Source organism: Diabrotica virgifera, chromosome 5, assembly GCF_917563875.1.
Source record: "Diabrotica virgifera virgifera chromosome 5, PGI_DIABVI_V3a".
Taxonomy (NCBI): Eukaryota; Metazoa; Arthropoda; class Insecta; order Coleoptera; family Chrysomelidae; genus Diabrotica; species Diabrotica virgifera.
The window spans coordinates 233,288,568-233,301,749 of NC_065447.1; the positions used below are offsets into that span (position 1 = coordinate 233,288,568).

A 13,182-nucleotide genomic window follows, 5' to 3' on the forward strand; every position below is an offset into this window, starting at 1 on the left:
TATTTTTTACATTTTAATTTTTTTATTTAAAAAATAATCTTCTTTGTAGAATGTATGTTACGCCACTGGATCCTAGACCACCAAAAGCCTTAAGCTTGGGTATAATATTGAAAAACTATCTATAAAGTATATTGATAAGGTATATGAGCACAAAATGGGCTAACATTTTAGTCTTTATAACACTTATCAAATACTTTTGAAGTTTCGAGCTTTTCTAAAGAATCGGGAAAGCCATCTGTGTTTTTCTTTTGTTGAGAACTTCCTTAATCGAGAATAATGGATAATAAATAAGCGTGTTTATAATAAAAATATGGGCAAATCGGAATTTTATAGTTAATAAAATTACTAAAGATATGGATAAAAAATATTCGATTTTAGGGAATATTTTCGTAATTATTTCGATTGTTAAAAGTTCTGTCACTTGTGTCTTAAGATATGATAACACTAGTATAGAAAATACATTATTATCATACGGTTCAATTGGTAATCGTGCTCATAAGGTCATAAGGATCTTTTTTGCGAATGCTCGTTGCACTATCTATATTCTCTCACATTTATCTTCAATTCTCTCTGTCCTGCACTCCGCTGAATATCATCGTCGCATTTCATTTGCGGTCGACCTTTTGATTTACAGTATGTGATCTCCAAGGGCTAATTTCGTTTTCTATCTTCTATCAAGCAAGCAAGAGTGTTTAACCCAGCCTAAGAAACTTGCACACCCCTTGCGAATATGAAATTCGGGTGATACAATTTATTGGGGCAAGGAGATAATAGGGCATCACTCCACCCCTCCCCAATGCTCTAGACTATCCACCCCCTCCCGCGATAGCCCTCTGATGCACAATAGGAACTTAGGAGCTCTCTATCAGAGTGCGTCCTGCGTACAAGGACTACACGAAATCCTACCACGAACAATGCAGGTCAGCGTGAGGCCCTCTATTCCCTCTATCTACAGTGACTTATCATCGATCTGTATTACCAAACGATCATATCTTATAATTTATTTTGTAAAGAACTGTGAGCTAGTTGCAGCGCTATCTGATTATTCCAACGAGATTAAGGATACTCATCTGTTACATGTGTCTATTCTCATTTATGGTTAGATGCTAATGAGCACAATGAATAAAATAGAGGCGTTTCAGATGTGGTGTTACCGGAGAATGCTCAAAAGTTCATGGACTACACGCAATAGCAATGAAGAAGTTTACAAACTGAAGCTTCTAAATATCTTCAATGTAAGAAAATTTAGCTAATTTGGTGATGTAATAAGAAGTAGCAAATAACATATTCCTTGTCTTATTATCTAGGAAATACTAGAATGGATGGTCGCAAAATGTTCTCATGGTGGCACAATATACTAAGTTAGACCAGGCTGGATGTGGAGCAACTTTACTCAATCCCAAAGTAACCAAAGTTTAATGACATTGTCATGATGATAGCCAACACATAAACACAGGTACTGCACTGAAAGAAGAATTGTCTCAGTGACAATAAATAAGGTTAGTATTTTAGGATGGAACATCATTCAGCAATCGACAATACTCTTCCAAGATGTTTTTTCGTTATCATACTAACTATAGCCTTTAAAAATTTGCTGATTTTCTCCAATGTTACTTGTCTTTGATAATTTTTTCGCATTTAAGAAAACTACATTGCAGGTTTGATACAGACTGTTTAGTGTTTGATTAGATATACCCCATTGAAGGAAGCGCTAAAACCGGCAACATTGCTATGATAATGAGTTGCATTGCCGCTGTAGAATGACGAATGACTGAATGAATCATTGCGAATCCGATGCATTAGGTGGGCAGCGGGGAAGCAGTATTGCCATTTATAGTGCATATATCGTATATCTAATTGAAAATTAAACAGTCTATATACCGTCATATGTAATATTTGTCAATAGAGAGAACATTTCCATATCTTTAGTAATTTCATTTGCTAAAAAAATACTCTAGTGAACGAGTTTTTAATGATTAACAGAGACATGATCGAGCTAGCATTAGGAAACCAAAATGACACTGAACCACAGCAAAACATGGCCTGTCAGCACCATGGCAGTGGTGCAGCTGCGGGTAAGTCCCCAGGGGGGACAGTACGAGATCATCGAAAGCGAACGATACGAAGAAGACAAACCTATAGTGTCTGTCAAGGAGGAGGATATTAAGATCAGCGATGACGGCTTAGTTGTTCCTCTCTTGGAAAAACATCTGGAACTGTTTACCAAAATGGCGTCTGTTCCTAATTTGAAAACTACGATCCGAACGGATACTGTTTCGACAATTCTGGATCCTACTGATTTTGACTCGGAAAGGAATGAAGTCTGTGGTGAGTTTATATTTTTTTTATTAATATAGTCCAGGAAGCCACTGCGCATCCGCTAGGAAAAATATTCTGATTCGGATTTTTTGCACAATCTTACTCAAAAAGGACTCCTTTTAACAAATTTGCATGTTGCCAGGACCAAAAGGTGGTCAAAAATTTTTTAAACGTTTTTCTTTGTTTTTTTCCTAAAATTATTTTTTTTGCATGGAAAAAAGTCTTTTTAGGTTTTTTGGATTATTCCAAACAGAAAAGGTCTTTAGTAACTTTTCTCTAAAAATGATAGTTTTTGACATATAAGCGATTAAAAATTGAAAAACTGCGAAATCGTCCATTTTTAACCCTCAAAAATTATGTGAAAAACTGAAAATTTGAATGTTGCCAAGGTAGGTAGATATTCTTTAAACATCGATTGATGAAATACCGAAGAGTTTTTTGCAATAAAATATTCAAAACTCCTTTGTGTTTGAATTGCTAATCAAGCGTGCGCGACACTATTTTCCACCGACAGTATGGTGCAAATGAAAGGAATAAATTCGTTATTTCGTAAACCGGCGACTTCAAGGAAAAATCCAGAAACAGGTCGATTTTTATTTTTAAGTTATGATATTGTGGCATATACGGTATACTAGTGACGTCATTCGTCTGGGCGTGATGACGTAATCGATGATTTTTTTAAATGAGAATAGGGGTCGTGTGGTAGCTCATTTGAAAGGTTCTTCAATTCTCTATTAAGTAATGTAAACATTTACATAATTATTTATACAGGGTGTCCTTCTACTTCTTTTTTTGTCAAATAATTTAATTTAATAAAATTTTTTTGGACACCCTGTATAAATAATTATGTAAATGTTTATATTACTAAATAGAGACTACTACATTGTTTGATTTGCTTGTCTGGATAATGTTCAGAAGAAATGCGTTCAATGTGCTTCCCCGTTTAGGATTTTGTCCTCTTCAGGGTTTGAGGTGAATGTATTGTGTTGGCAGCAAAAGCAAACAGTCCGAAAAACACACTGTAAATAGAGAATTGAAGAGCCTTTCAAATGAGCTAGCACACGACCCCTATTCTCATTTAAAAAAATCATCGATTACGTCATCACGTCCAGGTGTATTGACGTCACTAGTATACCATATATGCCACAATATCATAACTTAAAAATAAAAATCGACCTGTTTCGGGATTTTTCCTTAATGTCGCCGGTTTACGAAATAACGAATTTATTTCTTTCATTTGCACCATACTGTCGGTGGAAAATAATGTCGCGCACGCTTGATTAGCAATTAAAAAATTAAAAAACAAAGGAGTTTTGAATATTGTATTGCAAAAAACTCTTCGGGATTTCATCAATCGATTTTTAAAGAATATCTACCTACCTTGGCAACATTCAAATTTTCAGTTTTTCACATAGTTTTTGAGGGTTAAAAATGGCCGATTTCGCAATTTTTCAATTTTTAATCGCTTATATGTCAAAAACTATTATTTTTAGAGAAAAGTCACTACAGACCTTTTCTGTTTGGAATGGTCCAAAAACCCAAAAAACTTTTTCCATGCAAAAAAAATAATTTTAGGAAAAAAACAAAAAAAAAATGTTAAAATTTTTGACCACCTTTTGGTCCTGGCAACATGCAAATTTGTTAAAAGGAGTCATTTGTGAGTAAGATTCTGCAAAAAATCCGAATCAGAATATTTTTCCTAGCGGATGCGCAGTGGCTTTCTGGACTAATAATATTCTTATCAAAACATAATTGACTGGAATGAGAATTATGTATATCTTAATTTGTTTTGACGTTTCGACTTCCAATACGGAAAAAACAGGATTAATTAAGTGCTTAAAGTTAATTATAAATTAGAAGAAGTACAAACGTAACAGCACATTCATTTCATAGTTCCCATTAGCTTTACTTCGGCTTCCGAGGCTTTATATCGGTTCTTTGAGCCCTGTTTTATTTTACAATGGGTATGATGCTAACCTGGCCCATCAATCCCCCGCTTTTATCCGGGCTTGGGACTGGCTGTGAGCATAAACGCGGCTTCTGAGCTACTCAGTCCATCCAGTTTTGGCGCTCATAACCCCCAGGCAAAGTTAACCAACGAGCTTCTAAACATGGAGGAGAAAGTATAACTCTAGAGATGATAAAACTTATACAAAAACTAATATTGCACTACAAAACACCAGACGCATGGAGAACCAGCATAATAATACCAATGTTCAAGGAAGGAGACAAAGAAGACCTCAACAATTATAAAGGTTTCAATCTACTGAACACCGCCCTTAAGTTTACCACAAAAGTCCTAACCAACAAAATAAATAAACCAACAATTTTATCAGATGAACAACAAGGATTCAGATCCGGAAGATCTTGGTAGATGTCGTATTTGTACTAAAACAAATCACAGAAAAATCAATGGAATACAATAAATCAGCATATATATGTTTTTTAGGCCTGACAAAGGCTTTCGATCCCATCCAAGTCCAAGACATCTTACACCTACTGTATAGAAGAAACATACCAATCAATATTATAAAAACCATCGAAAACATCTACTTCCAAAATCGAATACAGGCAAAGATAAATGGAAAGCTAACACAGTTTATACCAGTACAAAGCGGAGTCAGACAAGGTGACTCGTTAAGCCCACTGCTCTTTAATATAATAATGGATGAAATAATACAAGCAGTAAGTAAAGGTCATGGTTACAGAATGGGGAACAAAGAAATCCAAATATTATGTTATGCAGATGACGCCGCATTAATCGCTGAGTTAAGATTAACACACATATTCAATACATACAACAGCCAAGAAATACAATATAATAATAGGCTATTGATTATATTCAAAATAAGATAGCTAAAAGGAACTACAACGTTAACGGGGTTTTATTATTTGATATGGTCAATGGACATCTATATATGAAAAAACCGCGGAGTGCTACCATTTAAAGGGGTACGTTTTTGAGAAATGGGTGAATTAATCCCTGGGCACAGGTTACATTAGGGTGAGTTCTATGCACTTTTGATACAAATACGTCTACATAAAAATTGTTCCTGGTTAAATTTCCTATCTAAATATAACTTTTTAAAGTCAAAGATACTTTTTTTTACAAAAATATATTCAAAAGAAAAAGCACAAAGAAACCCAAAAGAAAGAAATTTTGTTTTTTGTCCCATAACTTTTGTCCACGGGGATATAGGTATAGACATTGCTTCACAGAAAAAAAACTTACATATTTTCTCTCTAAAATGATGTTTGGTAGAGGTCATTAGGATTTACAGTTTTCGAAATATGATTTTTCAAAGTTCGCCACTCACAGCAATTTTGGGCAATTTTCCTTGTTATTTCGCAAATATTGTTCTGTAACTTTTTTCTACGTAACTTTAGGTATATGCAATGGTACACGTACTAGGAATAGAAATCAATTACCTTTAAAATGGTCTACTGTATAACGTTGTACGACTTTTTTAAAGAGATTGTGGTTTTTCAAGGTTTTATACTTTTAACGATTTTTTTATAATATAATATAAAAATAAAACAAAATTATTATATAATATATTATATAATACCTAATATAAAATAAAATATTATTTTTTACATTTTTTACGATTATTTTTGAAATTTCTCATTATAACTTTTTTTCTTGTACATGAATATACTATCTATATATTGCGCAACAAAGAGGGCTTACTTTCTGTTCTTTAAAATGGTGTATCATCTATATTTAAATACATAATGGAAACCGAGTGATTCTTTGATATTTTTTTACCTGTATTATTTAAAATATTTCTTTTACAAAAATTACAAAAACATTAGTCTTAAAAAACTTCACTTTAGTTAAAATTATTTAAACGTTGACATTTAAAAAAATTTCAAAATCAAAGTCCATCTCTTCGTTAGCATTAGCTTCAATATCTTCCTCTGACACTTCAGTTATCTTAGAGTTCCCACAATTAGTACCCATGCACATGCACCCTTTGCAGAATATTGAACAACTAATTCCTATCTTTCTACAACCGCAGTTTTTTGTACATCCTTTGGTACATTTACATGCTATTTTTTCAAGCAAAACTTGTGGTGCAGGAGCTTTGACAGTAAATATTGGAATTAATCCATATTTTCAAGTTTGCCCGGCCGAGTCAAGTGGATCAAAAGTATTACCTATAAAAAATAAGATTCAATCATAACACACAATCACATAAAAAAGTTATAATGGGGAATTTAAAAAATAATCCTAAAATCAAAAATCGTTGCAAGTACTTATTACAATTTGAAAAAGCATATCTTATTCAAAAATAATCCTAGAATTTTTTATAATACACCATTTTAAAGTAAACAGAATAAGCTTTCTTTTTTATTATATAATATATACCATATAGAAAAAAAAGTTATAATGGAAAATTTAAAAATAATCGTAAAAATATAAAAACTCGTTAAAAGTCTTGAAAAAGATAACCTCTTTAAAAGAAGTCGTACAACATTATACGGTAGACCGTTTTAAAGGTAATTGATTTCTATTCCTCTTACATGTACCATTGCATATACCTAAAGTTACGTAGAAAAAAGTTACAGAACAATATTTGCGAAATAACAAGGAAAATTGCCGAAAATTGCTGTGAGTGGCGAACTTTGAAAAATCATATTTCGAACACTGTAAATCCTAATGACCTTTACCAAACATCATTTTAAAGAGAAAATATGTAAGTTTTTTTTCTGTGAAGCAATGTCTATACCTATATCCCCGTGGACAAAAGTTATGGGACAAAAAACAAAATTTCTTTCTTTTGGGTTTCTTTGTGCTTTTTCTTTTGAATATATTTTTGTAAAAAAAAAGTATCTTTGACTTTAAAAAGTTATATTTAGATAGGAAATTTAACCAGGAACAATTTTTATGTAGACGTGTTTGTACGAAAAGTGCATAGAACTCACCCTAATGTAACCTGTGCCCAGGGACTAATTCACCCATTTCTCAAAAACGCACCCCTTTAAATGGTAGCACTCTACGGTTTTTTCATATAGAGAGATTCATTGACCATATGAAATAATAAAACCCCGTTAACGTTGTAGTTCCTTTCTATAGTACATAATCAATAGTCTATAATATCAGCAAAAAAACAAATGTATGACAACATCTAAATAAACACTATAAATTAATCAGAAAATAATACAGCAGGAAGCAAGGTTTAGACATCTGAGAATAGATATATCTGAGAATGTAGTTACAGTTACGGAGATGTTGAAGAAAAAGCGGGAATGTTAAAAGCAAGTAAAGCGGCGAGATCTCTTCTTAATGAGACAATCTGGAAGAACAAACACCTAAGACAAGACACAAAAGCAAGAATCTATAAAGCAGCAATTAGACCTATATAGACATACACTGAGGAGACAAGACCTGACAAATCTAAAACGAGACGATTACTAGAAACAACAGAGATGAAAATACTTCGACGAATATCATCGAAAAGTCTGTTGGATAGGGAGAGAAGCGAAAACAAAAGAAGAGCATGCAATGTAGAAGACATTAATGGATGGGTGACAAAACGGAAACAGGAGTGGAACGAACACATGAGTAGAATGGCAGATAATAGGATAGTACGAATAGCACGAGATAAGTCACCAAATGGACGAAGTAGTACTGGCAGACCAAGAAAAAGATGATGCGATAATTTAAACAATTTAGGAGGGTAATATTGAAGAAGAAACAGGCTTTAAAGCCTACATTAGCTGAATTAGCTTTACTTTTACTTTTAGCTTTACTTTACTTTTAGCCATTAGCTTTACTTTTTCTCTCTGTACATATATGTAAAATATGAATTTCTGAAAATGATTCTTAATCAAAAATACACATCAGTCTTAAAGTAATGACTTAAATATTATAGACCTGGATCCTGCGTAACAAAATAGTTGATCAATAGCAAGCTGAAAATTTGTTAATAGTTTAACGGTGTCTAGTCGGACAAACTTTGATGCATGGGAACATTGGAACAGGGGAAGTTTAAATTGTGGAACAGTTTAAAAATTTGGAACGTCAGACTACGAAAACGTTCCTTGTATTTTGGCGAACAGAACTTCCAATTGCTTTGTTACCATTTCACTAAACTCTCATGCAAAAATCAGGCTTTTGTTTATCACCAACTGGGCATTTTAATGAGTGGACCACGAAGAACATGTCAAATGACAGGATTCATGTTGTAATATCAGTCTGATGTTTGCATGAGAGTTTAATGAAAGGGCAACAAATCAATTGGATGTTCTGTCCGACAAAATACGTATTCGTAATCTGACGATCCAAATTTTTAAACTGTTCCACAATTAAAACTTCCCCTGTTCCAGTGTTTTCATACATCAAAGTGTATCCGACTAGACACCGTTAAGCTATTAACAAATTTTCAGCTTGCTATATTAATCAACTTTTTTGGTACGTGGAATCCAGGCCTATTATTTATTCAATTTAGGATTACTTTAAATACTGCACGGTTTCTGTAAAGTGATTAATTAGTGCACATTATCATCCAATATCCAATCCGTCTCCACTTCCCTAATTAATTAACAAACATGGTAACTGAATATTTGGAAATGATCCACTTGTCAGGCGATAATAGTGTTTTGTACTACACATCTGATCCAATGCTCAAACCCGGAAACGGGATATACGTCACACGACAGGTAGCTGTCAGGATTTGAAGAACGAAACTTTTGGAGAGAACAATGTCCGAGTATGTGTCCGGCGTCAGGTCATCCGACGCCGACGTGATCCCCTGTCACGTGACAATGCCGATGTCGATGTTATGATTTTAAATAAATCTCAATATTCAGGATTTCGTTGTAAAATTTGCTATTTTGAAATTAAGTTTTGGAGTGTAATTTTCAGGTCAACTCCGAATTGCACGAACATATGGATTTAGGTTCTACTTACTACTTACTTAGGGGGTGATAAACCCCGATAGGCGGTCTATAAACCCAGTAAAAGGAAAGTTATAGCTCATGAAAAATACGTTCTTATTCGTCAAATTCCAAATCGAATATTTCAACATGAAATAACCAAAATATTAAGAAATTTTCGGGAAAAACTTATTGAAATTTTTAAAAGGGTTAATAAAAGCTTTGTTTTTATTTTTTATAAAAATTTCCAGCAACAAAACTAAACGAGTTATGCTCAAAATAAAATTGGCCCTTTTTTTTGGTTAAAAAGATCGTGAAAATCTCCCCCGATTTAGCACCCTAAATAAAATTCATCGTAAAATTTTTTTTTAGAAAAATGCTCTTTTTTCAAAATAACGTTAAAAAGTATTAGCGATACGAAAAATCTCAGAGTAAAAAATGTTTGCTTTGATAAATATGCTAGTTTAATTTTGCTTTTCTGTAAGACAAAAATTGGTTAAAATATTTCTGTTCAAAGTTTGCATACACTCGTGATTATTGACTCGTTCAACTATAACCCTTTCAAAAATAAGCACTCTAAACCAGTGAAACTTTCAGATCATATAAAAAATACATAAGTAAAGTATAATGTTTGTAAAGCGGTAACGATTAATTTTATTTGGGGTGCTCAACAGGGTGAGATTTTCACGATCCTTTTTTACCAAAGTAAACGAGCGTAACTCGTTCAGTTTTAATGGTAGAAACTTATATCAAAAATAAAAATAAAGCGTTTTTTAAACACTTTAACTTTAAAAATGTTTTAATGGATTTTTCCCGAAGAGTGCTTTATTTTTTAATTATTTCACGTTGAAATATTCGATTTGGAATTTGACGAATAAAAACGTAATTTTCATGAGTTACAACTTTGCTTTTGCTGGGTCTATAGACTTAGCGAATTTATAACTTTTTTAGTAAGAATAGTTTTTTCGAGAAAAAATTTAGTTTTTGCGTTATTTGCGAAAAACCCTCTGAAAACGTGTTTTTTTTTTGTCGAAATATAAACATTTTCAATTGCAAATAACTCGAAAAGTATTCACCTACTTAAAAAATTCTATAGAGCGAAAGTTGCTTAGAATTAGTCAATTTATTTATTTCCGAACTTATTTTAAACGCGCGTTTTTTCTCCCCCGTAAAAGCAACCAACGGCACAAGTTTAACTTTAAAGTGGAGGGTAAGTAGATTCTAAAGTCAAATTTTCATGCAATTCGGAGTTGACCCTGAAAATTACACGGTATAGCCGTATTTCCCGTTCATTTAATGGGCTATAACAGTTATTTATGATATAAGATGATATAAGTGTTAAAAGTACAATTTTAAGGCACGAAGGTTTTCACATGAATGCCTTAAACATGTACTTTTAAAACGTATATCATACAATATTTCTTCTACAAACGTAGAAAATGGTAACCATGGAAAATGGTAAAACTGCAGTGCAAGAAATTCATTTTTCAAATTGCGCAAATTGTACTATTAATATTAATGTTAATAAATAAAATATAAATATTTTGACGTTTGCTTTCAAAATTTGACATTTTACTTTTAACTGCAGTGCCTTAAAAATTTTAAAGCGCCCAGTGCTTTAAAGTGACATTTTTAAGGCTCCTATGGAGTGCTAAAAATTGCATTTTTAACACGTTTGTAGAAAAAACATTTTATGTTTTTTAGTGGCTATAACAATATAATACAATACAGCATCTGTATCATCATCATTCTCTTTGCCTTATCCCTATGCGGGGTCGGCTTCCCTAATTGCATTTCTCCACACAATTCTATCTTGGGTCATATCAATGTTAATCCCCTTTACCAACATGTCCTTCCTGCCTTATCGTCTCCCATAAGTCTTCTTTGGTCTTCCTCTCCTACTCCTTCCAGGAATCTGCACTTCAGCTATTCTTCGTATTGGGTGATTAACATCTCGACGTTGAACATGACCAAACCATCTTAACCTATGCTCTCTCATTTTGCCATCAATTGGTGCCACACCTAGACTTCCCATAATATACTCATTTCTAATTTTATCCTTCTTTGTCACTCCACTCATCCATCTAAGCATTCTCATTTCCGCCACATGCATTCGTTGTTCCTCTTTCTTTTTCACTGCCCAACATTCAGTTCCGTGCATCATAGCCGGTCTTATGGCTGTTTTATAGAATTTTCCCTTCAACTTCATTGGAATTTTTCTGTCACACAACACACCACTCGCTTCTTTCCACTTCATCCACCCAGCCCTAATTCTACTGCATGCATCTCCATCTATTTCTCCATTACTCTGTAATACCGATCCTAGGTACTTAAAACTATTGCTTTTCACAATCATTTCACCGTCCAAAGATACCATTTTATTTGTAGTAACTCCATCTTTAAATGAACATTCCAAATACTCTGTTTTTGTCCTACTAAGTTTTAAACCTTTTTCCTCCAGAACTTGTCTCCACTGTTCCAGTTTTTGTTCTAAGTCTCTTTCACTATTTCCTATTAACACTACATCATCAGCATACATTAGGCACCATGGAATACTACCCTGTAGTTTCGATGTTATCTGGTCCAGAACTAATGAGAATAAATAAGGACTAAGCACCGAGCCTTGGTGCAATCCTACTTTCACCTGAAATTTATCAGTCTCTCCCACACCTGTCCTAACACTAGTCGTTACTCCCTCATACATATCTCTCACAATCTTTACATATTCGCCAGGGACTCCTTTTTTATTGAGAGCCCACCACAGAATCTCTCGAGGAACTATCATATGCTTTCTCAAGATCAATGAATACCATATGGGCGTTGGTCTCTTTATTCCTGTATTTTTCCATCAGTTGCCTTACAATGAAAATTGCATCTGTTGTTGATCTGCCCTGCATAAAGCCAAATTGATTATCGGATATTTCGGTATCTTCACGTATCCGTCTATCAATTACTCTCTCCCATATTTTCATGGTGTGGCTAAGTAGTTTTATAGCTCTGTAGTTTGTGCATTGTTGTATGTCTCCCTTGTTTTTGTAGACACTTACTAATATACTGCTTCTCCATTCGTCTGGCATTTGTCCAACTTCCATAATTCTGTTAAATAGACCTGCTAGCCAACTTATTCCTGTCTCTCCCAATGCTCTCCATACTTCCCCAGGAATATCATCTGGTTCTACTGCTTTTCCTTTCTTTATTTTTTGAAGCGCTTGAGCCACTTCCTCGTGTGTTATTCTGGTAACCATTGCTGTTACTGTCTCCGTTAACTCGACAGGCTGTCTGTCATAATGTCGACAGGCTGTCTGTCATGTTGTATCCCGCATAAAGTACGTGCCTCCTAGTGGCGGGATACGGGCAACAATACATTGACTTATAGGGCAGTCCTTACAGTAGGGATCCTGGCCTATACAGAAAAATGCAGGCGGGTGTGGGGTAATACTGCACTTTGGTTGCATTGGTGGTGTATTGGCTAAACGTGCAGGGCAGAGTATGGTGCTGATAGAAAAGGCATTCAGGCATCAAATATCCAAAAAATCTTCTCAGGCCATAATAATGAAAATACCTTCTCCAAACGCAATAAAAACTTATACTGAAATACAGCATCTGTATATCGCACTTTTATTTATTTGCGACTGTGATTAAATTTCTAGATTAAGATTTGTAGGAATTCCTTAATTTACTCACAAATGAAGTTCATTGCACGCCGAACAGGAACAAGCAGCGCAGATAATTCAACTGAATAAATTTGTAGTCTCTGAGTGTACGACTTGAATGTATTCATAATTTGGTGGACAGAATTAAAATGTGGTTTGTTTGAGTTCTATTCTTAACATGTTTATAGTGTCATATTATTATATTAGGTATACTAAGCTTCGTCTTATTTTACGTTTGTTTTTTAGGTCCATCCCATTTTTAAATTCTGACAATATTAAGTAATTACAATCGGAAAAGTCTGGTATTTTTTAAATAATTGATGGATAC

At 33.7% G+C, this 13,182-nt stretch overlaps 1 protein-coding gene across 1 annotated transcript in view; it reads left to right on the top strand.

The window, feature by feature from the left end:
- Positions 1-1,961: 1,961 nt before the first annotated feature.
- The window catches only part of LOC126885591 (uncharacterized), an 88,774-nt gene continuing 77,553 nt past the window's right edge, over positions 1,962-13,182 (top strand). Inside the window, exon 1 of the mRNA XM_050652189.1 lies at positions 1,962-2,328. Coding sequence (XP_050508146.1) covers positions 2,016-2,328 — 313 coding nt within the window. The 5' untranslated portion in view covers positions 1,962-2,015. The remainder of the gene's footprint in view (positions 2,329-13,182) is intronic.